The following is a 25,204-nucleotide window of genomic DNA, read 5'->3' on the forward strand; positions in this document are numbered from 1 at the left end:
CGCGGGCTCCGGCCGGGGGCCGGGGCCGGGCGGCGCCTCCGCTTCCTCCCGGAGCCCGCGGGCTTCCCGGGGCTGGGCGGCGAGATCCGCGGCCCCCGGGGCTCCGCGTGGCCGTGCGCGATGCGGGGAGCCCCGGGAACACGGCGGGGACGCTACGGCGGGGACGCTGCGGCGGGGGACGGGCGCTCCCCGCCGGGGCTGCAGCCCGAGCCCGTCCCGTTCCCGGAGCTCCTGCGCGGGGGGCGGCGAGCGCCGGTTCCGCCGCGGAAGGAGCCGGGGCCTTCCCGGAGGAGCCGCTCGCCCGGGGCCGGGCTCGCCAAGAGGGAGGGGGGAGGCGAAGGGATCCGGGGCGCTGGAGCTGCCGGGACGGCGATGAAGCTCCCGGGGCTCGGGCTGCGGCCCCCGGCCCGGCGCCGCCGGCAGCGGGTCCTGCCCGAGCCCCTTCCGAGCCCACCCCGCCGGCAGCGGCGCCGGCGCTCGGAGCGGCCTCTCCACGGGGCCTGGCGGGCCGAGCCGGGCCGGGCTGCGGGAAGCGCCGCGGACACCGAACCGGGCCGGGCTGCGGGAAGCGCCGCGGGCACCGCCGGTTCGGGGGCACCGAGCCAGGGAACGACGCGCTCGGCCCGGGCCGGCCCGGAACCGGAAGCGCGGCGCGGGCGCGTCGCCATGGCAGCGGGCGGAAGCGGAAGGCGCGGCGCTGATGGCGGCGGGGGGCGCGGCGCTGTGGCGGCGGCTGTCGGCCTGGCTGCCGCGGGGCCGCCTGGGCCTGGCCGCGCTGCTCGGCCGCCTCTCCGACCGCCTGGCCCGCGGCCGCGACCGCCGCGCCCGCAGGTAAGGAGCCGCGCCGAGCCCAGCCGGGCCCTCCCGGCGCCGCGGGCTCTGGTCCCGCTCCGGTTGCCGGTGTCGGGCCGCCTGCGGTGTCGGTCTCGCGTTATCCGGGAGGGCCGGGACAGCCGCGGCAGCTGCCCAGCTCGGCTCTCGCCAGCGCTGCTCGGCCTTCGGAGCGGCCCTGGCCGGACTTTGGGTGTTCGGCACAGCCCGCCGGGCTGCGGTGTCCGTGGCAGCTGAGACCCCCGGCCCCCCTCAGAAAAGGGGCGACAACCGTGTCGGTGCTGCCCGTGCCGGGGGAGGCGGGGAGCGCGGCTGCTGCCCCGGCCTGGGCTCTGAGGCGCTGCTCCGTTTGTGGGGCTGTGCGGCCAGCAGTGCAATTCCTGCCGATCCCAAACCGCTAATAACCAGAGCTGATTCTCTTTCTCTGGAACCAGCTCCTGTTCAGAAGTGATCAAACTAAATGATTGAAGGAGTTTTTAAGAAAAGGTCTGTAGGCATCGCTTTGCACTGTGCTGGGTCAGGGGGCGCTGAACGATCGTGTGTTTACTCATTTGGACGGTGCCCGACACCATCTTCTGTGTGGGCTCAGCTGGTGTTGGCAGGGCGGCACCTCGAGTCGCTGGAGCGTCCCCCTCCTCGTCCCGGACGGCGAAGCTGCTGCTGCCGGCCCAGCCTGCGCGAGCCCTGCTCTGCTGCGTCCACCTGCTTACGCCAGGGAAGTGATCTTCAAACTTGTTTGGTTTCATCAGTGTTTTCAGTGTAGAGAAATCACTAGACTGAGCCCTGGAAAGAGAGAGCTGGATTCAAAGCCGAGGAGCGTGGAGATCCCCGTGTGGTGACGTTTGCGTGGGTGAAAGGACGGCACTGACTGCTGCAGTTTCACTTCACCTCTGCTTCTGCGGATGAGGTTTTGCAGTGAATAGGAGTGTTTCAGCTCCATCATGAGTTAGTGTACCAAGACCACAATTTTTAAAAATAGATCACACACAAAAAATCCCTTGTTTCTATTTAGGGGCAACTTTTTATGCCGAAAAGACTTGAGGTGGTTCCGTTGAGTTCTGTTTTCTCTTTCCGGTGAACTGGGTGATGTGCAGTACATGGGAAGGGCTCCCCCGCCCCATTGTCTGTTTCTCTGAAAGCTGCTTTGTCGAAGTGTGGAATTTTGATGATTTCTTCATAACGTTACATGGTTTCTGAGTGTCGTGTGCGGGCAGTTGAAAGGATCGCCTTGTACTGGGGTGGTTGCTTGAACTATTTTCAGTCACGGGTGGGTAGAAGCTGCCGCTTCAGCAGGCGATGCTGTGCCATTGTTACTGTTGGCTGGGGCGAAATACTGATTTATTGGATAATTATAAAAGCCTGAGGCTCTCAGCACTATATACGTTCTAAAATGTCAGTATTGGATTAAACAGTCAACCAGTGCAGGTGGACTCTAAGTCGCATAGGCAGTAAAAAATCCGGAGTATAGAACCAGCGGATATCGATACAAGCACAGGATTGATCTGCAGGCTCCGACCAAACGGCGCTGGTGCTGCAGATGGATCCCCTGCAGTGGCCGTGCCGGGAACGGTGGCCTGGAGCCCCCGCACCCCGCCCGGGAGCCCCCACACCCTGCCTGGGAGCCCCCGCACCCCGCCTGGGAACCCCCACACCCCGCGTGGCTTTCGTGCCCTGTGCTAGAAAACGGCGTCTTGGCATCGCATGTCTGGAAGGCGGCTTCCTGGCCGCTGTTCTGGCTTCTGGCAGGGTGGGTGGCCAGGGCTGACCAGTGGAATGATACGGAAAATCTTTCTCTCCCCTTGCTGATTAATTGCTCTCCTAAAACTGCTACCTCAGTGGGAGTGATTCCAGAGGATGTAATTGCGATCTATGGGGCCAGGCTGTAGCTTCTGCCAGCACCCGCTCTGTTTGCTTTAAAAGCTGAGTATTTCTGGGAGCTCCTCTGAACTCTCGCGGCTCGGTGTCCTCGCTCTTGGGCCGCGCTCCCCGCTGTCACCCTGTACTGTGGGACCCCAGTCCAGCAAAGGTCCTGCTCAGCCTGGTCAGGATTGACCAGAGTGTGCTCAAAACCCATAGTTCTTCTGTTTCTTTTTTGCTTTGATTTTCTTTTTTTTTTTTGTTTTTTTTTTCCTCGTTTAACATCTATGGACTGTTTCTGTGGTTTTTAACTGCGCTGGTGATCTGTCCAAGTTCTGGGTGTCGAGCCTGAGCCTGGTCCCCAGGATCTGTTGAAAACCACCATGCAGGGATTCCTGCGCAGATTGACTCACTCTCTGCTGCGATGAGCAGGCAGTGACAAACTGGTGGATTTTCCAGGAAGCGCAACTGCAAACTGGCTTCTGCGTGAGGGCGCTCGGAAACCTCGCGGAGATCCAGCGTTTTAGCGTGAAGCAAATGAGTGAAATCATCTTCCTGGAATCTCTGGTCATTTGGGCTTTGGATTGTGGTAAAACCTAAAAGTTGCTCGTAATGAATTCTGGTAAAGTGCACGGTGGTATTTGTCCTCGGCCTGTGGTGGGGCAGAGCCGCTCAGGACCAGTCCGGGCAGTGGCCGAGGGACCCGCGTTCCTGCGGGACCGGCTGAGGGACCCATGTTCCTGCGGGACCGGTGTTCCTGCGGGACCGGCTGAGGGACCCATGTTCCTGCGGGACCGGTGTTCCTGCGGGACCGGTGTTCCTGCAGCACCGGTGTTCCTGCGGGACCAGCCAAGGGACCCGCGTTCCTGCGGGACCGATGCTCCTGCGGGACCGGCGCTCCTGCGGTTTGGGCCGCGCTGCCTCAGCGCTGTCCTGACCGCCGGCCCCGCTGTGCCGGTGGGGTCTGCAGAGCAGGGTGTTTCCAGGCGGGTTTGGGGATCAGTTCAGGCTCTTGCTCATCGATTCCTGGATCTCATGGGAGTTGCTGCTGCTGATTGTGCTGAAATGTGGTTTTGTCATGTGGACAAAGTCCTGCCGGGGTTCTGTGTGAGCCGATGGCTCCACACGCAGGAAGCCCCCGGAGCAGACAAGATGCCGTTTGTTTCTTGTCGCTCCCCAAGCGCGACCGTTAGCAATAAGCTGGTTTCTTCCCGAAGTGACTTCAAAGGAATTAAATTTGTTCTGAAATTTCTTTTTAAAGAATGAGCTTCCTGCCGTTTCTCTACAGCTCCTGTGGAGTTTGCAAGAGAAGTCTCGACCCTCTGGTGGTGCTTGTGCAGAACACACATGCGGTGGGTGACCAGGGCTCCCTCCTTTCCCAGCCGCGGTTCTCGGCTCGTGCCGTTGCGACGCGCTCGCTGGGTGGCTCTGGCGATGTGCCTTCATTGCTCTGGTAGCACTTGCACTTTGCATCTTGGTCTCTTTTCTTTTTTACAAGTTTGAGTGGTTGAAGCATTTTTCTGCTAAGGAACTTTTTAGAATGTCTTTATCTGAAATGGAAACAATGACTCTTCAGCCCAGCAGAGAGCTAAGGTGGCAGTGAAGGAGACTGCTGGCCACGGGCACACTGATGCGAGTGAAAAAACGATGCAGAAGTGAGCGGGGACAGGGCGGCTGGTACCGCGGTGGCACCGCCAGACGTCTGATCTGGGGTGTTCAGTCCTCAGGTTCTTCAGCTTTCAGCCCGATTCCCGCGCTCCTGCTCTGACAGCAGAGCCGTTTCCCCCAGCTCCCCTGCCAGCTGGGGAAGGAACTGATGATGTCAAGAGCTGTTCTCCCACCTTCTTCTTGTTCTATTTCTAGATTTGGTTTTGGTGATTCAGCCGGGATTGTAGAAAGAAAAAAGCATTCTTGCTGTTGTGAATCCTTACGATGTGTTGGCCCTGGTTGGAGCTCTTTCCTCCCATGCCTGGAGGTTGGTTGTGGGCAGCAAAGGCTCCATCAGACAGAATTTCTCCATCTTTCTTTTCACAGATCATCATGGCTCCTTCTGGCGCCACTGCTGGCCCCTCCTGTCCCGGTGGTCACAGCCCCGCCCTGCTCCCTTTGTCCCAGAGGGGCACACAGGTTCCAGTGGATCAGGAACCTGGTTCCAGAGTTTGGGATCTCCAGCTCCCACGTCAAGGTGCTTTCATCCCCGGCTGAATTCTACGAACTCTTGAAGGTGAGCTGTGGGTTCCACGTTGTGGGAATGGTTTTGGGGGCTGGGAGCTGCAGTGGTTTGGAAAATCCCAGACAAGGCGTTAGGAAGGAGCACCTGCAGGTCGCTAGGCCAGGCCTCTGCTTGAGACAGGGTTTTGTCAGTGCTGGATCAGGTCAGACTGGCTTTGTGCAGCTGAGTCTAGAAGAGAGCTGAGGAGGCAGGTTCTGCCTGTGGGGGAGCAGCTGCAACCCCAGCCATGTGAAGAGGTCACAGTTTTGTGTCTGGCCGTTCGCAGGATGGGACACGGAGGATTAAAGCGGTTGTGGAGTGAAAGCTGGGCTTGCCGGCACCGTGCAGTCCCAGTGCGGGCACAGTCCAGTGCTGCAGCCGCCGCCTGGTGACTGCCCTCGCGTGTAATCGTTCAGCTGCAGGGAACGTGTTCCTTGGTTTTCCAGAAAACGTTGATTTCTTCCTCGAGGTTTGGGCCAGTGGTGCTGCCTGTGTGTTTTCCATCTTCCCTGTCAGTGTGTTGTCCTCCTGCCTTTTCTTTACGCGGCAAGGGACACAATGCTGTGGTGTGGCTGCAGTGATTCTCCTTGGGAACCGCAGCTCTTCTGCGATCTGGATCACTGGGTATCACGGAGACCAAGGATGACACTGAATTTGTGTTCTGCTGCTCCCAGGTGCAGATAAAATCAGCCAAGCAGCGCGTGGTGATGGCCTCACTGTACCTGGGGACGGGGCTCCTGGAGCAGGAGCTGGTGAGTGTGGGGAGGGGCTGGGAGATGGGATGTGGGGAGGAAATGTCTGACTTTGCAAAAAGTGTCCTGTTGCTGCAGGTACCGGAGGTGCGCGTGAGCTTGTCACGTCCTTAAAACCTTCATTTGGGGATCTGCTTTGCGTACCTTTTCTCCTCTCCTGGAGAGTTTTGTCAGGGTTCCTGGCTGCATTTGGGTACTTGTATGTGGGGCAAGGGGGGCGCACGGGGTTTCTGTTTTAAGCACAGTACAGAGCCACAGAACCACTGACCGTTTTCATGGGATGATGAACCTGGATCCTTCAGCTGTTAGAGCTTCCCGGCACAGTGTTCTAAGGGCTTTTGCAGGACTGCAATCATGGGTAATGGTTTTGTCTGGCTCTTTTTTTGAACATGATTGAAGCTGTGTGTATAGTGCTGTGTTCTGTCCTCCAAGCACACTACTCAGATGCAGCGCGAGCTCTCTGCATTTGAGACAGAGGTCAGATTGGCTTCATGTTGTTTATCTCTTCTGTTTCCTGTTCTTGCCCCTAGAAACAAAAACATTACCTAAAACCTTTGGGGAGAAGCCTGACCTTGGCCAGTTCCTCACGTTAGAGTGCGGATTCCAGAGCGGGGTAAAGGTGGACGGTGCTTTGTGCCCGGCTTGGTCTGGGCTCGAACACAAGATGGGAATTTGCGTGTGACAAACAGCCTTGTAGTGAGGAGCAAAACTGTCTGTGCATCAGTTGTGAACTTGCTGGGGTTTCTCTGGGGTGACGCAAATCTGTGGCTTGGGAATGATGTCGGGACTTTTTCTGCTAAAATTAATTGCGGTTCAGAGGAGTGAAGAGTGTGCGTGTGTAAAACTGACGCCCTTTCCTGTGTTGCTGTAGGCTGATAGAGTCGGGTGCCAGTCCGACTGATGCCAAGTCTGACCCAGCTGGGTTTTGCATGAGCAGGAAAGGCTCGCACAAGGGTGTGGGAACTTCCATGGCCCCCGGCCTGCTGGCTGCTGAACACTCTCCTTATAGAGCTTTACTTGCTCTCTGTAACGAGCAGGGAAATCTCTCTGCAGGTGGATTGCTTAGAGGAAACACTGGAGAAATCCCTGCAAGCAGAAGGACCATCCGGCCTCAGAGTTTCCATTCTTCTTGACTACACCAGGGGATCTCGGGGTAGGTGTTGTAGGCTTCGCTTTCTTCAAAGGCTTATTGTACAATTGGGCTGGGTAGACTCTTATTTTGGAAAGGCTGGCGTGGCCAGTTGGACCTACGTTCTAGAATCGTGTACTTGTCAAAACTGGCCTTTTGTATACCAGCAACTGCTTATTCCCAGAAAATCTTCAAGCTGAGCAGCGTTTCTTCCCAAAATAGGTGGTAGGAGCAGGAAGGACCGAACTGTGGTCTGTGCAACTGGTGCTTTCTTGCTTAGTGTACTTGTCAGTGCATTTGCCGTTGTCCATTGTCCTCTTACATTTTAACTTTTAAAGGAGAGTGGGAATTGTTGGCAATAGTAGTGAACACTTAACCAGAAAACATGGTGGTGATTCTCAGTAGCACCTCTTGCTAGTGCTGGGTGTGGCTTGGTTGAGCGTGAACAGTGTCAGACCTGCTCAGTGACCGCTCCTGAGCCTCGTTCATCAAAGAACTTGCAGTTCTGGCTGTTCCTTTCGATATTGACACAGTGCAAATGAAAGTGATTTACAAAAAAAGAAAAAGGAAGAGACACTGAGTGCCAGCTGGTGAGACAGGTGTTTGTTCTGCAGCCGGCTCCCGGGCGAGGAGCTGCGGTGCCGCGATGCGTGCCCTGATCTGTGCCACGGCCGGCGGCCGGCTGGCGTGATCTGTGTGTGACACTGCCCTTGTCTCCAAGGCAGGAAGAATTCTCGAACCATGCTGATTCCACTGCTGCAGCGGTTCCCCGAGCAGGTCCGTGTGTCCCTCTTCCACACCCCAAACCTGCGTGGGCTCCTCAGGCTCCTGATTCCAGAGCGCTTTAATGAGACCATTGGACTGCAGCACATCAAGGTCTATCTGTTTGATGATAACGTGATCCTGAGCGGGTGAGTCCTGGCTCTTGGGGTTCATTTAGCTGAGCTGTTGCAAGGTGTCCGTGCTACCAGTGCTGTCTGAACTCCGCTGTTTCCAGCTGGCCTTTCCGTAGTGATCGTATCGGTGCTCTTCTGAGGTGGAGGAGCAACTGGAGCTCTTCCACTTGAGAGTCTCCTACGAAAGAGAAAGTCCTTCTCAAAAGGAAAAAAGAAAGATTGCTCATGATTCGAAAGGAAGTGGCCAGTTTGTACGTTGGTCCAGTTCTGTGCAGAGCAAGATCGGTAACCCAGGCTGGGGGTCAGGATCGCGTGCCTGTGCTCTGTTCTGGAGCTCAGCTCTTGTTTTTCTCTCCTAGCGCAAACCTGAGCGACCTGTACTTCACCAACCGCCAGGACCGCTACGTTCTGCTGCAGGACTCCCCTGAGGTTGCGGACTTCTTCACAGAGCTGGTGGATGCGATTGGGGACGTGTCCCTGCAGTTGCAGCGGGATGATACGGTGCAGATGATGGAGGGGATGGTGCACCCCTACCAAGGTAGGAGGGGTTGTCTGACTCGAACCCCGCCCATGGGGAATTGCTGCGTGTCTGGCATTGCAGACTGTGGGCTGTCCCATTTCTGTGCCATCTGTTACTAAAGTCAAGATGGCTGGAGTTTTGAGGCCGGATCTGTCGGTGTTCCCAGCACTGTGACTGTCACCAGCTGATCTGGCAGGGAGCGCAAGGGCTGAAAGTTCCTCTGTAACTCTCTCAGCGCTGCTTCATAATTCTGCTGCTAATGACATTAAACAACTTAAATACCTAGATAGGTTCTTTCTATTTTTGATACTAATGTCTATAATTCTAGATGTTGTGTGTGTGGATATTCTGCAAGTTTCATGAACGTAGTGCTCTTTTTGGTAATTAATATTTTGTAGTTGAGTATATTCTGGGAATCAAATGAATATTGAACTAGGAGGACCAAGAAGAAGTGTTGAAGTGGGCAGAGGAGCTGTCGGGCTGGCTGCATCCTGACGTTTAGTCCTGGCCTTGCGCTGCCGTGTCACGTGCGCTCAGACCGGGGGCAGCGGTTTATTCTGCACGTTCCGGGTTGTTCTTAGTGACCATTTTAGCTTTGCCCTGGTCTTTTAATTTCTTGGCGGACTTTTCAAGCTGCTGCTAGTCAAGCTTCTTACAGCTCTTAGAGCTGAATATTTTTCTTCTGTGATGTAGCTTTGCTAAAAATACCTGGTTTTGAGACTTAGGGAAGGAAGTCAAGTGGTCTTTGTGTTAGCTCCTTTTTGTCCTGATCTCGGTGTCCTGTCAGTAGTTTTTCTGGCTACAGAACAGGTTATGTTTAGCTCTGGTACCTCTGGGTCTCAAAGGTGATCTCTCGTGGTTTCCCTGCAGGAGACAAGGTGGCTTACTGTGAGATAGCAAATCGCAGGGTCATGGAGGTGATCAACTCGGCCAGGACGCGCCAGGAGCTCCTTCACGCACAGACTTTCCACAGCAGCCAGCAGGGCCGCTCCTCGCTATCCCAGCAGAGCTCTGGGGACCTGAAACCAGAACCCGACACCTGGATCTACCCCTTAATCCAGATGAAACCTTTTGGGATTCAAATAGACGAGATGGTCACGGAGACGCTGCTGACGGAGGCTGAGCGGGATGCCAGGATATACCTCACCACGGGCTACTTCAACCTGACGCAAGCTTACATGGACCTGATCCTGGGCACTAGGGCCGAGTACCGCATTCTGCTGGCCTCGCCGGAGGTGAACGGCTTCTTCGGGGCCAAAGGGGTGGCAGGGGCCATCCCTGCTGCCTACGTTTACATTGAACACCAGTTTTACAGCGAGGTGTGCGGCCTCCAGCAGGAGGAGAGGGTCCTGCTGCAGGAGTACTGCAGGGCCGGCTGGACGTTCCACGCCAAAGGTGAGGCGCCCGCTTCCCAGGAGGGCTTTGCGGAGCTTTGGGGCTTGCGCGGCTGGCGAGGGGAGGGCTCCAGACAGCCTCCGCAGTTCTCAGCCAAGGTTCAGGTGTCTTGCTTGCGTAAACCTGGAAGGTTTGCATCAAGCGGGACAACCATGCAAAGTCATGTCTGATCACGTAGGGTCCCAGAGATGATATGAGAGTCCCTGGGTGGTGGTAAGGCGCTGTCTTGATGTGAGACTCGGTGTGAGAGAAGAGGAAGCATCTGGATGTATTTATGGCCGCGGTGACGGTTGATCGAGGTTCTCTGGTCCCTCTGGCGGGTTTCAGCAGCAAGGAGCGAGGGCTGTGAGGAGCCCAGCGCGGAGCCGCAGCGGGGGCAGCTCCCGGTGGCTGTCGGGGCTCCTGGGCACCGTGTTCTCTTGGCAGCAGCTCTTTGTGTGGTGAGGAGTTCGTCCCGGCTGCTGCTCGCGGGATACGGGAAAGTGCGCAGTGATTGACGGCCCCGTGCGCCTTCTGGGAGCCGCAGGCAGCTGGAGGGGAAGTTGCTGAGAAATGAATATTGCTTAACAAATGTAGTTAATAAACAAAAATAATTAAGCTGCCACTGTGGTATTCTGTAGAAGACCCCAGATTCTTGCGTGCTTGATAGATTGTGTACAACTTTCACAATGCCAGTGCCACCTTGACCAAAGCACTAATATTTTCCCTGGCTGGTTGTTGCTGGTTGTGTCTCCAAGTTTTCCTTCCAGAAGGTGCAGTCCTTGACTCTTCTGTTCTCCTGCTTTGTACACAGTAGTATATTTGATTGCTCAGTAGTGGATTTTACTAATGCAAATAGCTTAGGAAGTTACTTAATTGAGGGGTTTTTCTGAGAAGTCTGATGCATGTGACACACTGTAAATATCCAGATTCCGACAGTCTTCCCACACAGAGGTTTGCCAGTGGAACACCTCACAGGATGACTTGGTGTCATGGTCAGGCATGGCCTCGGCCGAGCTGAGCCATCTTTGCCATGTTCCACAGCAGCTCCTGTGAGCTGTGCCCGTGTCACCGTGTCCCTTGGCGCGGTGGCTCCCTGCTCCCGGCACAGCTGTGCTCTGGAGCTGCCCCAGCGGGCACCAGCTCTGCTGGCGCTGAGGGCCATTCCCAGGCTCTGCAGCCCGCGTCTGGCTGAGTGCGGGACGGCTGCAGCCCTGGCTCCGGCCCGTTCCCACCGTTGGTTTGGTGCTGTGTGAATGGCTCCGCATGGCCGGCGTCCCGCAGGACCGTGCCGGACCAGCGGAGCTGTGGGCAGAGCAGGCGGGGAGGCCTCTCTTGGCTGGAGAAGGTACGCAAGCATCACTGGGCTGCCTCCGTGCCGAAACTGCAAACCTTTTGAAGGAAGCTGCCGGGAGATCGGCAGCTGTGGTGCGGTAAACCCGTGTGCCAGAGCGGGCAGCCCGAGGGAGGCGCCTGCCGGGGGCCGCGGTGCCGCGGGTGCCGGGAAGCTGGTGCTCAAGCCGTCTGTGGGTCGCAGGTTCCTCCTCTTGCTGGGCACTGCTGACTCCGAGGGGGATTTTGTGGCTTGGCAAGGGCTGGGAGGGCACGGGCTGCTTTTCCAAACTGCCGGGGCGCACGTGGCAGTCGGTCCCTCTCTGGGGCCGTGCCTTCTCGCGGACGTGTTTGGGCTCTGTCTGCTGTATGGTGTTGGCTTTGAGAGGGGGATGCGGGGCCGGCGTTCAGCAGCTCCGGTGCTGGCAGGAGGGCAGCTGGAGGTGTTCGCTGTTTCCGTTTCCTCCATGGAGCGCTGGAAGATCAGCTCACAGCTCCCTTCTCCGGCGCGCTCTGCCCTTTGGCACTCGTTTGGTGCGCCCGGTTTCCTTCTGCAGGAGCCATGTGAGAGAGGACAGGGCAGGAGGGAGAAAAGGAGGAAGCCCTGGGACAGCTGCCGGGCAGATGCACACAGAGTCTGGCTCCTGGAGGAGGATGTGAGGTCCCCAGCAGCAAATAGTGCCCGTTAGTGCTTCCTTTTTGGGCCAAGGCGAAGGACACGCTTTGGTCTCCTGTGGGATCTAGCTCATTTCCACCAAACACTCTGGCTGCTGTTTTGTGAACCCTCCCAGCTCCCATTAAAAGGTGTTGTATCCCCGAGCACAGCTTCCCGCAGTGTGTATCCCGCGGGCCGTGCCTGCCCGGGCCAGCGCGGCTGCAGCAGAGCGCGGCACAGCCCGCGCACCGCAGCGGGACCTGCGACCTCTGCGGGGACAGCGGCTTTCCTGGGTGGGACAGGGCACACAGCCCCGTCCGCTGCGCCTCTGGTGTGGGTGACACAGGTACAGCCGGTGTCAGCCGCACAGCACTGGGGTCCCTCCCATGCAAGGGTTGGGTGCCGGTGCCAGGCAGGTGGCTCTTTGCCCCGAGATAAACCTGCGTTACTGCTATTGAATGGTGCCGGGAAACTGCGCTTCCCCTTGCTGGAAAGGTGAGTCACTGTGAGCAGTTCCTGCCAGGTGGCCCCAAAACCACAGACACGGTCCCGGCTCTGGGGCTGCGGGGCTGCTCGTGTTCCTCGCGGCCTGGCAGGATCCGGCCGCTCATGGCAGCCTGTGCCGGGCACCAGGCAGCCCAGCAGCCGCAGGCTTTGGTGGCACAAGCTGCTGAATCTGCACCACTTGGATGCTTTTCCGCGGCTCCCCGATCCCCTGTGCCGGCACCGCGGCCCGCGCTGGGCGAGCCTGCGGAGGAGCCGGTGCTACCCCCGGCCCGGAGCTGTTCCCGGGAGCTGTCACCCTGCTGTGGGGGCGGGGGGAGGTTACAGGAACCAGCGGTGAATCGGCAGCTTCTTGCTCAAGGCGTTCTTGGAACTGCTCTGGGGCTGAGTTAGGAAACCTGCTTCTATTTTAAGGACGAGGTGATTTTTCTGCTACAGTTTCTTTGTTGTAGTCTTTGTGTGACTCGCAGTAGGGATCAGCCCAGGGCTGTTCTCAGCGCTTGTGCCTCGCGGAGTGCGGAGCAGGCACGCTCAGGGTGGCTGTATGGCCTCTCCTTGGCCGCAGTCCCGCTCCGCGCTGGCGTCCCGCGCTGTTCTCCCCGTGCTGTGTGTGGGACAGCGTGGGGTTCCGTCCCGGCCGGGTCACACTCGCCCTGTTGCTGCCGCGGGGAGCAGGGCTGGGGTTCGATTGCTGCTTGGGGAGCGAGTGGGTGCAGTGATCCGCGCTTCTCTTACAAGTCTGGTTTCACGTGAACGTGCTGTCGGAGCAGGGGGCGCGTCTGGTGTCGCTGGAGCGGGGCTGGTCACGCGCAGCTGGGGCCCGCTGGTCCTGGCCTGCCTGCCGGGTGCTCTCCTGCTCCGGGCAGGTCTTCCTTGACTGAAAAGCTGCTCATCTTTCAGTGTTCCTGAGATAAGCTGGTGTGCAAAACCACCTCTGACTCAATGGTAGTGGCTGGTTCTGGATTGCTTTGGGGCCTCCGTGCAGCGTATTTACGTTGTTCAAACCCATCCCTAGGGGGGCACCGCAGCCCCCTGCTAAGGGCACACAGCGTGGGACACGCAGGCTGTGCAAGGGTGCCCGGATTTCCAGGCCGTGGTGGACTGTGCTTTGCGTCCTGGCACTGCGGGCACTGTAATCTAACGTGTTGGAGAGAAGCAGCTGTTTGAGGCTCCCCTGCCCGTTTCCTTTGTGTGCCATGCTTCCTTCTTTTCCTGCAGGGCTCTGGCTGTACCTGGCAGGGAGCGACCTTCCCTGCCTCACGCTCATTGGCTCTCCTAATTTTGGATATCGATCCGTTCATCGTGACTTGGAAGCTCAGGTTGCGATAGTGACAGAAAATAAAGCTTTGCAGCAGCAGCTGCATCAGGTAAGTGGCTGATTACGGGGGATAATGTGGGTGTTGTGCTTCTGGGTCACACGGGGAATGCTGATGACGCAGGTGCAATAAAAACCTACAGCTACAATAATTCAAAACCTTTGTGAGCGTAGGAAGCCTCACGGAGCTGTCAGTTGAGTGACTATTGATGAGATGCCTGCTGCGAGTGCCTGTTTCTGGGAAGCAGAGGCCGTGACGGGAAGGAGCGTGTGTCCCCGGTGAAATCGAGATCGGGAGCGCTGGGCTGAGCCGCGGGGGATCTGCCCCCCTCCTCCTGCTCCGTTCTGGGGCCTCGCCGCCGCTGTCCGGGCATTGCCCAGGGCGCTGTGCCCCGGAGCGCAGCTCGGGCGCTGGGAACCGCCCGGCCCGGACCTCGGGGGCCTGGGGAATCCTCTGTGGGAGCAGAGTGTGCCCGGCAGCTTTGGCTCACGGAGGTGAACAAAGGCAGGGGAGCTTGGCGTAATTCCTGCAGTAAGAGGATTTCTGGGCTGCTTGGGTTGCCAGTGAAGTTATATCACATAATATAATCATGAATAATAATAGGACATTGTATAATCTTGACACAAACATTTTTCAGTGGTTTAATGTTCAGTGTCCCAGGTTGTTTGGTTTTTGGTTTTTGGGTTTGTTTGTGGTTTTTTGTATCATTTTTGTTGTGCTATGGTGCTTTTCCTCTCTGCTCGGGTGCTCAGCGCGTTTGCTGTTCTCTGGGCCCCGTCTCTTCCCCAGCTGCCTGGACTCGAATCCTCTGCCGGAACTGACGTTGTCCCAAGTCATTTCTCATGTTTTCTCTGATGCAAAGCGGATTTTTTGGTGCCTCCGTGTGGGACTTGGGGATCTCGGAGCGTGTTCCATTAGGGCCAGTCCTGGCACGGGAGGCAGCTCGTCTCGAGATCAATGGGAATTGCCCTGTTGCATCAGGGCTGTTCCACAGGATGAGTCACAGTGTATCTAATCAGAACCAATTCTATTACTGGAAGAGTCGCTTGAATATTTCAATTTATATCTTGCCTCGACTTGTTTCTGATGGACGGGGTGAATCAATGAGGACATGACAAAGGCGTTTTCTCGGGCAGCGATGTAGAGCGCTGGGAACCAGCCCCGTTTCTGGGAGCTGGTTTTGAGCCGGGCCGTTTGTCCGCTGTTCCGCGGTGTGTTGGGAAGGCCTGGGCCGGCACGGGCGCTGCCGTGGGGTCGCCGAGCCCGTGCAGCCTTCGGTTCCGCTTTAGAATGTGCGGTGGGGCCTGGGGAGGAGCTGGAGCCGCGTGCCTGTGACCCCAGCCGGCTCGGCCCCGCTCCGCGCTGGCCACGGCCCTGGGGGCGTTGGGGTGCCTGGAATTAGACTGATGGGGCGCACAAACGTGTTCCTTCTGTTGTTGATTCATCTTTCTGGTGTTACGTTGGTTCCTGCTTCCCTGTCCCACCCTGCGTTGGAGCAGCGCAGAGTGTTTGCTGTTGTTTGCAGCGGCTTAGCTCACGCAAACCACGTTAGGAGCAGACTTGCAGTAGATGGGCTGCTCCTTGTTTGCCTGCATGTGTGGGAAGCCGAGTGGCGTTGATGAGAACTGCGCTCAGCTCTGGTGGAACAGCTGCTCTCACGTGCGGGGCGTGTGTCACCAGGGTGACCGTTCATTTCCTCCGGGGCAGCGCGGTACGCGCTGGGGGAGCCCGAGTGTTTCTGGTAATTTACTTGAAATCATGACTGCACATTCATTTGGAAACACGGCGCCCGGGCCCTGTCTAGAAAGAGCTGCGTAAGCCGCTCTCTTGAGACTGTGGTCAGGTTTCCTTTGCTGGCAATGACAGCGAGGGATTCAGGATTTTCCTGAAACAGGCTCAGCTCCCGCAGCTGCGGGCGCAGGACGAGACCTCCCTGCTCCTTGTGGAGCTGAAATTGCTGGTTGTCGGGTTGGTCCCTCGGCACCGACGGTCACCGCGGTGCCGTGGCGGGGGTGCGGGACAGACCCCGCTCGCTCTGCGATGCAATGAGACTTGTGCTCAGGCTTCTGGGGGAGCGGTGCGTCCCCCGGCAGGGCCACGGCCGCGCTCATGTGAGAGTTCTCTTTTCTAAAGTGACTCTCTCTATATGTCATATAATTCTAAATATAATGTGACACTTGGGGTTTGCTGACATGGTGTTTCCTCCCCTGTGCAGGAGCAGGAGCAGCTTTACCTCTGCTCAGGCGTGGTCTCGTCAGCAACATTTGAGCAGCCAAATCGGTACGTGAAGCTGTGGGTGAAGCTGGTAACGCCTCTCATCAAGAATTTCTTTTGAAAGAAGAAAACTTGCTGCTTTGGGTGAGTTTTCTGCCATTCTTAGGGGGCATTTATGTGGCACTGACTATTGAATAGGTGCAGTGCTCTTTATGGTATGGAAGAGCTAGCCGGTGGAAACGCGGATGACGTGGTTATAAACAGGCTCTTTCCTCCGGGGGCTCTTGCCGCTGACTGGAATGGTTGCTCAAGGTCTGTATTGCGTTTCAGCTGCTGGAGTTTCTGGAAGGGCCGAGGAAGGAGAACCCATACAAGGGTATTTCCCATGCGCAGACACAAACCTTCCGTTTCTAGAATGTCCCTTTGAGGGTGTTGTGAAGAGGGACTGTGTTCATCTTCACCAGCTGATAGACAACCTTGGAACATTTAAAATGTTTGGTCTTGTTTGTTTAACCTTGCGGCTGTTGGCGAACAGGGGCAGCTGTTTTGCTGTGTGGCTCCCTGGGCCCCGCGGAGCCGCGGGAGCTGCTCCCGCGTTCTGCGCTCGCACGGTCCCTGCAGTCTCCCCCCGTCCTGGGGGTGTCTCTGGTTACGAGTGTCTCTCCTGCGCTGTGCAGAGGGCACGAGCGCACATCTGGTGCTGGTGTGGCGGGGGCTGGCGTTGCTCGGCGGGCAGCGCGAGCTGCAACGCGCCCTGCAAAGCGCCAGGCTCGGGCGGTTGGAGCCGGGCTGCGCTGCCGCTGCTGCCGCGTGCGCTCGGTTCTGCTGCCGCAGACGGGAGTGCTGGCCCCGACAGGGCGAGTGTGAAGCTTAATGGTAATTGATCCTAAATGCTAATTTATTCTAGATCCTACTTTAGAAAGAAACCAGCAGCTCTACTTGCCTGCCCTCGTGGCTTTTCTTACCAGGGCTGGGAGGGCAGTGTTGTGCAGCTGTATTTTGGAACTGGGTGTTCAGAGAGTTCATGGGCTGGGATTTTAGCAAATTATTTGATGCTAAAGGAACAAGCATTGGCTTTCATCTGGTGGCCAGAGCAGATCTAATCATGCTAATAGGTGTTACAGCTGATACCAATTATTTGTTGTGAAAGAAACGGTATGTGGATTCTGTAACCTGGAAACAGAACCATACGTGAGTGCTGTGTTTGCAGCTGGACAACATGGGGCAGAGCGGGGCCGGTGTGCATGACAGCCCCGCGTCCCCGTGACAGCCCCGCGTCCCCGTGACAGCCCCGCGTCCCCCTGACAGCCCCGTGTCCGTGTGACAGCCCCCTGTCCCTCTGACAGCCCCCTGTCCCCCTGACAGCCCCGCGTCCCCGTGACAGCCCCCTGTCCCCGTGACAGCCCCCTGTCCCCCTGACAGCCCCCTGTCCCTCTGACAGCCCCCTGTCCCCCTGACAGCCCCCTGTCCCCATGACAGCCCCGCGTCCCCCTGACAGCCCCGCGTCCCCGTGACAGCCCCCTGTCCCCGTGACAGCCCCCTGTCCCCCTGACAGCCCCCTGTCCCCGTGACAGCCCCCTGTCCCCCTGACAGCCCCGTGTCCCCCTGACAGCCCCGCGTCCCCGTGACAGCCCCCTGTCCCTCTGACAGCCCCGCGTCCCCGTGACAGCCCCGCGTCCCCGTGACAGCCCCCTGTCCCCCTGACAGCCCCGCGTCCCCGTGACAGCCCCCTGTCCCCGTGACAGCCCCGCGTCCCCGTGACAGCCCCCTGTCCCCCTGACAGCCCCGCGTCCCCGTGACAGCCCCCTGTCCCTCTGACAGCCCCGCGTCCCCGTGACAGCCCCGTGTCCCCCTGACAGCCCCGCGTCCCCGTGACAGCCCCCTGTCCCCCTGACAGCCCCGTGTCCCCCTGACAGCCCCGCGTCCCCGTGACAGCCCCGCGTCCCCGTGACAGCCCCGCGTCCCCGTGACAGCCCCCTGTCCCCCTGACAGCCCCGCGTCCCCGTGACAGCCCCGCGTCCCCGTGACAGCCCCCTGTCCCCGTGACAGCCCCGCGTCCCCGTGACAGCCCCCTGTCCCCCTGACAGCCCCGCGTCCCCGTGACAGCCCCGTGTCCGTGTCCACTCAGGAACAGGGCGGCACAGGCCCTGAGCAGCCCAGCACGCAGGGGAGCAAGGCCGGTGTGTAACTGCTCCTTTGGCTTCCTTCGCTGGTCTGGCTCGCAACCAGTGCCTTGTCAGAAACCAGCGCTTGAAAACCAGTATCTGGCACGAGAAACTCACGGACTCTGACAGTTACCTCCACGTGACAGCAGTTGCAGAAATGCTTTTATTGATACTTTGCTAAAATCGTACTGGTACAATCAAACTTGGTCTGAACCTGCACAGCCTTGTTTCCGTAGCCCAGGTTCAGCTCTGCAGGAGCAGAGCCACCCCGGCCAGGATCCACTTAGCAGCTTTCTCTTTTGTCTTCAGGTTGAAGGTCCAGACGTAGGTGGGACCTCGCATCCGCGTCTTGTAGACGGGACACTCGTAGGTGTTCTTGGTGTCCAGGCGGTCCACGGGGATGGCTCTGATGAGGATGACGGGCACCACGGGCGTCAGCTCCTTCAGCCGCGCGTCTGCGATGGCACCGGAGGGGACATCCCAGCGAGCGCCTGCAACGTCACCAAACCGCGGGGCTGGGGCTGCGGAGCCCTTAGGGTAACACGTTCTATCATCTCACTGTGACTCATGGGTGTGTTTTGCCTTACCGTGTGTGGGATGTCTCAGTCACTCCTGTCCCGCTCGTCCCCGCGTTGCGTTGCGGTCCCTGCCCACGCTCCCCTCGGGCTCTGCCCCCCACAGCTTTTACCATCGGTAGTTTAGGTTCTGAGTTTCCTGACTTGTCTACTCACACATCAAATAGGAGGTAATGTATTCGTTCACTGGAACTGCGCCGTTCTGGTTTGCGAGGCGGGCGGTGCTGCCCTCAGCCGGCGTGCCCTGGCAGTACCAGTGAATTCCGCCCTAACTGCGGCCCCGCTGCCCGGAGCTTTCCCAGCTGTACAAGTTCAGCTCAGCCTGCGAGTGCCAACGCCTGCTCTGCCTGCAAGAATTCCCAAGGCTGGGCTTTCTCCCTCTGAAACGTCTCATAAAAGCTGCAGTTTTTACCTTCCATGAACAATCCGTGCACAAAGGAGCCTTCTCGGGGGGGAGCTGTTATCTCCTCGCGGTATTTCTTGGTCACGTCCACGGTCAGGCACATCTTGTCCAGCGGCCACTCGTTCTTGCGGGCCATGGACTGCATGATGGCGGTGAGGAAGGACTGCGGGTTGAAGAACCCCGCCAGCCACACCGTCGCCGGCAGCACAAAGTCCGTCGTCCAGACGTCCAGTTCCTGGAAGGTAAAAGCAGCGCAGCCGCTCAGGTGCCTGGGCTCACACACGGGGCGACAGAGCCGACGTGTCCCTGTCCCAGCGCGAGCGCCGGGCGGCCTTCCAGCCGGAGACGGGATGGAGGTGGTTTGTGGCGGTTAAATGCAAGAGTCCACTGCAGCAATGGAACTTCAGCTGGTAATTGGGATTGCAGTAAATGCTGCTGTTATTTTTTCAGCAAAGCTGCACTTCATATAGATGGGTTTGTTAACTTTTGTTTTCTTGAGACATAAAGCTATGGTGGGGTTAGCTCGTGTTCTTCTGCAACAGTGATATCCTCTGGTGGTGAACCCTGTCCAAACCTCTGCTCTTGTTCTTGGGGTAACGGGCCCTTTCAGGTACTTCCAACTGTTTAAATGACTATTGAGAAATAAAGCAGTTACCCAGTGTTAACTCACCCGCACGCGCAGCAGCAGGTCCGCGTACCAGGCGCCCAGGCTCAGCAGCGAGGGGTACGCGTAGCGCGTCCAGGACTCGGGGATGCTGTCGTAGAACAGCGCGGTCGCCAGCTCCTCCATGTCCGCCGTGATCGTCAGCTCGCCCTGGCAGAGAGGGCTGGTGGGGGTTCGGTCCGGTGTTGGGGGTAGGAGGGGGGTGAGGGACCCGGTGACAGCCCCACGGGGTGCAGAGATAGTTCGGGAGGGAGACGCTGCCCCCGCGCGCACCTTCAGCCCCAGGTCCAGCTCCTTCAGCGAGCGCCGCATCTCCTGGGTCAGGATGTTCATCCGCTCGCATTCCTGGAAGGCGACGACAACAAACGGGGTCTTCTCCTCCGCTTTTGCCATGATCTCCACCATATTGAACGGCTCCGGCAGCTTCTCAAGGATCTCCTCCAGGACCGACTGCACCTGCGATCAACACGGCACCGCACCGCTCCTACCTGAACAGAGCTGCTGCGGGTAGCCCTTCGTTAGCGCCCTAAGATTTCTCTTCTTCTGCCTTCACATTTTCCTGCCCTCCCTTCGCTGTTGCTGATACTCTGTTCTTTACTAACTGCTCTTGGATCTTAAAAAGCTGCAGCTCTTTTCCAGTAGCCAAGGAGGTAAGAGCTGGAGTCACAGAGGCTGTGAAATCCAAGTGTAAGTCCAGGGAGTCAGATGAATGGCGATGCCTGAGCAGGTTCCAGCGGCTGAGCCCGCGGACAGCTCGCAGCAGCAGGTGCGGGGCCAGGGTCGCGTCTCCGCTGCCTTGCACTCATCAGAACCAGTTATTATGGGTCCTCCCCCGGCCCTCCCGGCCTCTAAATTGTCACCGTGCTGTGACCCCTCACTCGCCTTTTCCTCGCGGGAGACGCCCGAGCCGCCCGCAGCGTCCGACTCCTTGGGCTGCATCTCCAGCACGGTGCGGAAGAGCTGCTCCGAGGTGAGGGTCAGGAAGCCGATCTCGGCGTTGGGGTGCAGCCCGTACAGGTAGGGGCTCTCGGGGGGCAGGTTCTCGTCCACGTACTGGTGGTAGCCCTGTGGTACGCGCACAAGCACACGTGAACGCCGGCGCTCGCGGTGGTGCCGCCTCACCGCCCGCTGCCCTCGCGCATCCAGCACGGTTTTGCTCACATCTTGCCCAAGTTTCTCCCTTACCGCTCCAGCCACAGGAATTATTTTTGCAGCGGTTCTGTGCGTTTGCATGAGATTGAAACTGCTTTCCCTGCATCCCCCCTCGGTTAGCGAGGGAACTCTGACCAGTGCGCGTGCACCCAGAGCAGTGGTTTCCCACACCAAATTGCAGTTCATCTTCCTTACCTTGTAGTCCAGGCTGGGAGGGATCAGGAACCCCGGAGCCAAGTGAACCTCCCCGTCCAGCATCTCCGGCTGCACGTACTCGCTCAGGTACGTCCGGCACAGCCGCCGGTCCCAGTCGTCGGTGATGTGTCCCCCGTACATGATCTCCCCAAAGAGGTACCGGAGATCGTCCCACGGCACCTGCAAGGGGAGCTCACGTGGGGCGGCTGTGGGGCCGGGGCGATGGCACCGGGGTGGCCCATCCAGCGTCCAGGGAGGTGCCAGACCCTGGAGCCGCAGGGGCTCCGTGACAGTGAGAGGAGCAAGATGGGGACCCTGGGCCTGCCATCCCATCTTTATTCAGATCAGCGCTGCGGCCCTGGCCCCGGCCCCGCTCGCTGCACCTTCCTTCTCAGGACAGGCTCTGCCTTTTAGGTGGAAAGTAATTGAAAGAAGGTTGATTGTCATAGAGTACGCTGGGCCGAGGTGCGGTCCTTACCGTGGGGTTGGCCTCCAGGTAGTTGTAGAGGACGTTGATGGAAATGGTCAGGTCGCCGTTGTTGAAGGGGTAGGGTCTGTTCCAGCCCTGAGCGCCGAACTTGCGCCGCTCGGCCACCACCGCGTGGAAGTAACAGAGCGCAAAGAGGATGCATTTGAACTCCATTTCCTTGGTGCTCATCTCCAGCGTGTCCTGCAGCGGGGAAAACGCAGGTGAAGGAGTGAAGGAGTGAATGTTGCGCTCAGCCGTCCCTCCGGTGGAGGAAACGGACGGGTGGCGGCAAAGGAGACCTGAGAGGGTTATTAAAGAAAAAAAACAACATGAACTTTTTTTTAAGATTTGCTGGCTGGTTGGTTTTACGCTCATTTGTTTGTAAAATACGTAGGAATCTCACACACCCCCTGCTGCCAGCGCAGGGAAAGGTGCTGGTGACGCAGCTCCCCGGGTCGGGGGCCCTGGGGCAGCTCCCATCACCCGTAAACTGCATCATGACAAACGGCGGCAGGACGGGCCGGGCGCCGGGGCGCTCCTGGCACAGCGTCCGTCTGCAGTGACGCCCCAGACACGCGCAGCCCGTGCACGCGGAGCCGCGGGGATCGGGCAGCTGGGCACACGGCGCCCCGGCAGCCGGCACGCGGTGACCGCGGCGGGGAGCGCGCACCTGGGTGAAGAGGTCGAGGGCTTTGTGCAGGTTGGCGAACATGCCCGTGGGCGGCTCGTTGGTGATTTTGATGGCGTCCTCCAGCAGCCCCTGCGGGATGATGTGCGCCTCGGGCGTGGGGGCCGGCTCGGCGCTCATGAACACGCGGTAATCCGCATGGCTGCCCTCGCTGTGCTGCTCCACCAGCTTCTCCAGCCTCCCCAGCCACCGCGCCACCAGGTGGATGTTCTGCAAGAGGAGCCCTCCTGTCCTCCTGTCCCGCGGGCCTGGAGCACAGCCTGGGGATCCCTCCGCCCCCACCTTGCCCTGGGGCTCCACGGGGCCGGTGCAGCCCCGCAGGGCTGGGGGCGCCCGTGTGGCGGATGGGGAGCGGAGCCACCGACAGCGCTCCCCCAGCGTCACCTCCCCGAGGGCACCTTTGTGTGACGGGGACACGGGCTGGGGGGCCTGGAGACACCCTGAGCCGAGCGGGCGGCTGGAAGGGCCGTGTCCCAGTGTGTCCCGCGTGCCCTGCAGGGCTGTCCCCCCGTCCCCACCCACCTGCAGGATGACCCAGTGCCCCTGTAGTGCCGCCGTCTCCAGGGCTCGTTCTGCCACGACTTCCTGGCCCTGCCCCAGTGACACGTTGTGGATCTTCCCGTTTTCAATGGTGAAGTTCAGCTTTTTGCCTGGGGAGAGGAGGAAAGCGCATGAGACGCGTTTCTGGGTGCTGTGAGCAGGAACGCGCGGCAGCACCGCGGGGCAGCGGGGAGCGGCTCACCCAGCACCTCCAGGTCTTTCAGAGGGTCAACCCCCGGGGAGAGGATGAAGAACAGGGGCGTGGAGGGGCTGCTCTCCTCGTACGCCTTGAAGAGCTCAACGCTCCTTCCTTCCACGTACTTGCTGCCCATCTTCTCTTCCACAAAGTCCCTATGGAAAAATGAAAGCGCAATGGCGTTAGGAGCACGCGGGGACGTGCAGGGTCCGTCAGAGGGCCCCGCGCCGCCAGCACCTGATGGCGTAGGTCATCCTGTCGGGCCGCATGCAGCGCAGCATGCACAGCTTCTGCAGGGCTGTCTTGCTCTTCCACTCCTTGGGGAACACCTCCTTCTCCGGCACCTCGGACTCCACAAACTTCTTCCACCGCTTTGCTGAGCCCTCAATGTCGTTGTCCAAGTTCTTGAACTCTTCCATTTCCGAGAGCACCTTCAGGTCCCACAGAAAGGGGTGAATCACCCCTGGAGAGGCTCACGGGCTGGGGGTCCCCGTGCACACCGGGGGCCGCGCTGGCCTCGCCCCGGCGCCGTGGGCGACCACAAGGACCAACCTTGATGCCGCCCCAGCCCTGGTGCTGCAGGAAATCCACGGGGGACGTGACGCCAGCCTTGCAAGGGAAGCGCAGGAGGAAGTCCAGCTCCACTGGGTTCACCTCTTTCTTGAGCGTCAGGACCTGGCGAGGCGAGCGCAGCGTCACGGCTGCCCCGGCACACGCGGCGCAAGGGGCTACCGAGCACCAGCAGCAGCACAGGAGTGAGAGAACAACCTAAACCAGCATAAACTCACACTCAGTATTGAGCAAACATGGGCAGCTATTACCTGGAAGGCGACCTGGGCCAGGAAGATGAGTTTGTCTGCCTCGAAGAGCCCCCGTGCCGTGTACGTGTAGACCGAGTAGGTGATCTCGTCTGTCAGGTTCATCACCCTCTGCTGGATGTCGTCGCTGGGGGCCGAGTGCTGAATGGCTTTCTCGAACACCACGCTGAACGCCTGCGGGGAGACGGGGGAAGCTCAGCACCCGCTGCTGGGGGCTCTGCCAGCAGCATTGGTGCTCAGCAGCAAAGCCCTGCGCTCCCCAGACCCGTCCTGCCCACCCAAACCAGCTCCCTCCTCGCTCCCGTTACCTTGAGCGAGAACTGGTAGATGGGGTTGATCTTGCTGAGGTCGCTCAGGATGAAGTAGAGCAGGGACGCTCGCTCTGCCGCTGGCCTGTAGTTTTCTCTAGCGACGTTGATTTGCGCTTCGGTGACTTTGGCTTCCTTCACCTTTGGGCACACGTGAGGGTGGGTGTTCTCCAGCCTCCTCCCACGCGCCCAAGCTCCCGGGCTCCCGCTGCCTGGCGGTGCACAGCACCCGGCCCGCTCACCTTTTCCTCGATTTCTATGGCCGTGCGCTTCGTTGTTTCCAGGTTCTCCACCAGCGCCGTGTCCTCCAGGAACTCGCCGCCGGCAGCGGACAGCCGGGCCAGCAGGGAGTCCTCCAGCTCCTTCAGCTTGATCTTGAACTCGTTCTGGCTCTTGGTGAGGTTTGCCTACACCACCAGGGCCCCAGAGACGCGTGTCGCTCACGGGACCGCGGTGACGCTGGCAGCAGCCGCCATGCCCTGACGAGCACCGCGCACCAGCCCGCAGCGCCAGCCGCACTGCTGGCTCTATCTTCTCCTGGTCAAACGCGGTCCCCTTACGTGCAGCCCCAGACAACGCACCGAGGCGCCTGTGAGCTGAGCTCCGCGCCTCGGAGAACCAGCCGAGGTTCTCGTGCTGTGACCAGAGCACCGATGCCAGAGGAGGGGACACGGCTCGGGCTGTCACCCGCGGGGCAAAGCACGAGCCCGAGTCCCCGCAGCCGGCGCGGAGACCTGGGCTGCGGCTGAGCGGCAGCGGGCGCAGGGCGGGGGTCGTTCTGCGCTGCCCCCAGCCGCGCTCCTACCTTCAGGGTCTCCAGGTCCGGCCGCTCTTTGGCCACCACGGCCGCCAGGAGCTGGTCCTCCAGTCCCTCCCGCGTCACCAAGAAGTTGATCAGGGTGCACTGAGCCTGCACCTCTGGCTTGTAGTGAGGGTTGAAGTACTTGGTGTGCAGAATCAGGCGGAAGCGTGGGTGATACTCCACTTCTTTATCTCCTATCTTAATGTATCTGTTCAGTTCATTAAACAAATTGATTTCTGTACACTTGGCAGTGACTCATCACAGATGCAAAGGGACATAAACAGACATTTTAGGGGGCGGCAGTGGCTGCTCAGAGCAGGTGAAGCTCCTCAGCACCAGAGAACGGGGGTGCTGACCTGCCCTTCTTGATGGTGTTCCTGCCCAGCAGGTGGTCCAGCACCGGCTCCATCGACTCGCCCACGTCCTCGATCAGCAGCGTCTGTCCCTCGGCAACCGCCCGCTCAATGGTGTCCAGGTAGCTGCGGCACAGGGGGAGATGTGGCGCTGGGCGAGCGTGTGCCCGGCCACTGCGCGCGTGGGACCCCCTGGAGCCCCCGCCGGGGCGTCCCCGCAGCGCGGCTGCCCCGTCCTGCAGAGCCCGCCGGCCCCGCACCAGCCCGAGCCCGCGGCCCCGCGC

At 59.4% G+C, this 25,204-nt stretch overlaps 2 protein-coding genes across 9 annotated transcripts in view; one reads left to right on the forward strand and one right to left on the reverse strand.

Annotated features, from left to right (window-relative positions):
• The first annotated feature begins 569 nt into the window (after positions 1–569).
• On the forward strand, positions 570–19,404 carry PGS1 (phosphatidylglycerophosphate synthase 1). Of its 3 annotated transcripts, none has more exons than XM_065852694.2 (10): positions 570–831; positions 4,723–4,912; positions 5,575–5,652; positions 6,706–6,805; positions 7,503–7,692; positions 8,037–8,215; positions 9,068–9,592; positions 13,281–13,429; positions 15,594–15,736; positions 18,067–19,404. In XM_065852694.2, exons 1-9 carry the CDS (start codon positions 701–703, stop codon positions 15,711–15,713), a joined length of 1,662 nt encoding a protein of 553 aa, XP_065708766.1. In that variant the 5' UTR covers positions 570–700; the 3' UTR covers positions 15,714–15,736; positions 18,067–19,404. The 3 variants fall into 3 exon arrangements, with proteins under 3 accessions (XP_065708766.1, XP_065708765.1, XP_065708767.1); XM_065852695.2 differs by lacking the exon at positions 570–831 and adding an exon at positions 877–4,040; XM_065852693.2 differs by lacking the exon at positions 570–831 and having other exon boundaries at positions 871–4,912.
• Positions 17,892–25,204, reverse strand: part of DNAH17 (dynein axonemal heavy chain 17) — a 30,790-nt gene continuing 23,477 nt past the window's right edge. For 3 of the 6 annotated variants that reach the window (XM_065852692.2, XM_071816271.1, XM_071816267.1), the window contains 17 exons: positions 24,924–25,046; positions 24,571–24,775; positions 24,008–24,172; positions 23,766–23,906; positions 23,461–23,631; positions 23,192–23,314; positions 22,877–23,070; positions 22,646–22,794; positions 22,426–22,553; positions 21,886–22,113; positions 21,225–21,416; positions 20,747–20,926; positions 20,282–20,464; positions 19,673–19,855; positions 19,406–19,549; positions 18,745–18,970; positions 17,892–18,248 (listed from right to left, as the gene is read on the reverse strand). In XM_065852692.2, coding sequence (XP_065708764.1) covers positions 18,001–18,248; positions 18,745–18,970; positions 19,406–19,549; positions 19,673–19,855; positions 20,282–20,464; positions 20,747–20,926; positions 21,225–21,416; positions 21,886–22,113; positions 22,426–22,553; positions 22,646–22,794; positions 22,877–23,070; positions 23,192–23,314; positions 23,461–23,631; positions 23,766–23,906; positions 24,008–24,172; positions 24,571–24,775; positions 24,924–25,046 — 2,983 coding nt within the window. In that variant the 3' untranslated portion in view covers positions 17,892–18,000. Of the gene's footprint in view, positions 18,249–18,649; positions 18,971–19,405; positions 19,550–19,672; positions 19,856–20,281; positions 20,927–21,224; positions 21,417–21,885; positions 22,114–22,425; positions 22,554–22,645; positions 22,795–22,876; positions 23,071–23,191; positions 23,315–23,460; positions 23,632–23,765; positions 23,907–24,007; positions 24,173–24,570; positions 24,776–24,923; positions 25,047–25,204 lie in introns of those variants that run through there. The other 3 variants (XM_071816269.1, XM_071816268.1, XM_071816266.1) reach the window with 2 other exon arrangements.

This window comes from Patagioenas fasciata, chromosome 18, assembly GCF_037038585.1.
Source record: "Patagioenas fasciata isolate bPatFas1 chromosome 18, bPatFas1.hap1, whole genome shotgun sequence".
NCBI lineage: Eukaryota > Metazoa > Chordata > Aves > Columbiformes > Columbidae > Patagioenas > Patagioenas fasciata.

Bases quoted from the DNA above. Each gene is read 5' to 3' on its own strand.
- PGS1 (XM_065852693.2), top strand. From the start codon at position 4,505: ATGATGTCAAGAGCTGTTCTCCCACCTTCTTCTTGTTCTATTTCTAGA. The intron at 4,913-5,574 runs GTGAGCTGTGGG...TGCTGCTCCCAG, and splicing joins AATTCTACGAACTCTTGAAG to GTGCAGATAAAATCAGCCAA. The intron at 7,693-8,036 runs GTGAGTCCTGGC...TTTCTCTCCTAG, and splicing joins GATAACGTGATCCTGAGCGG to CGCAAACCTGAGCGACCTGT.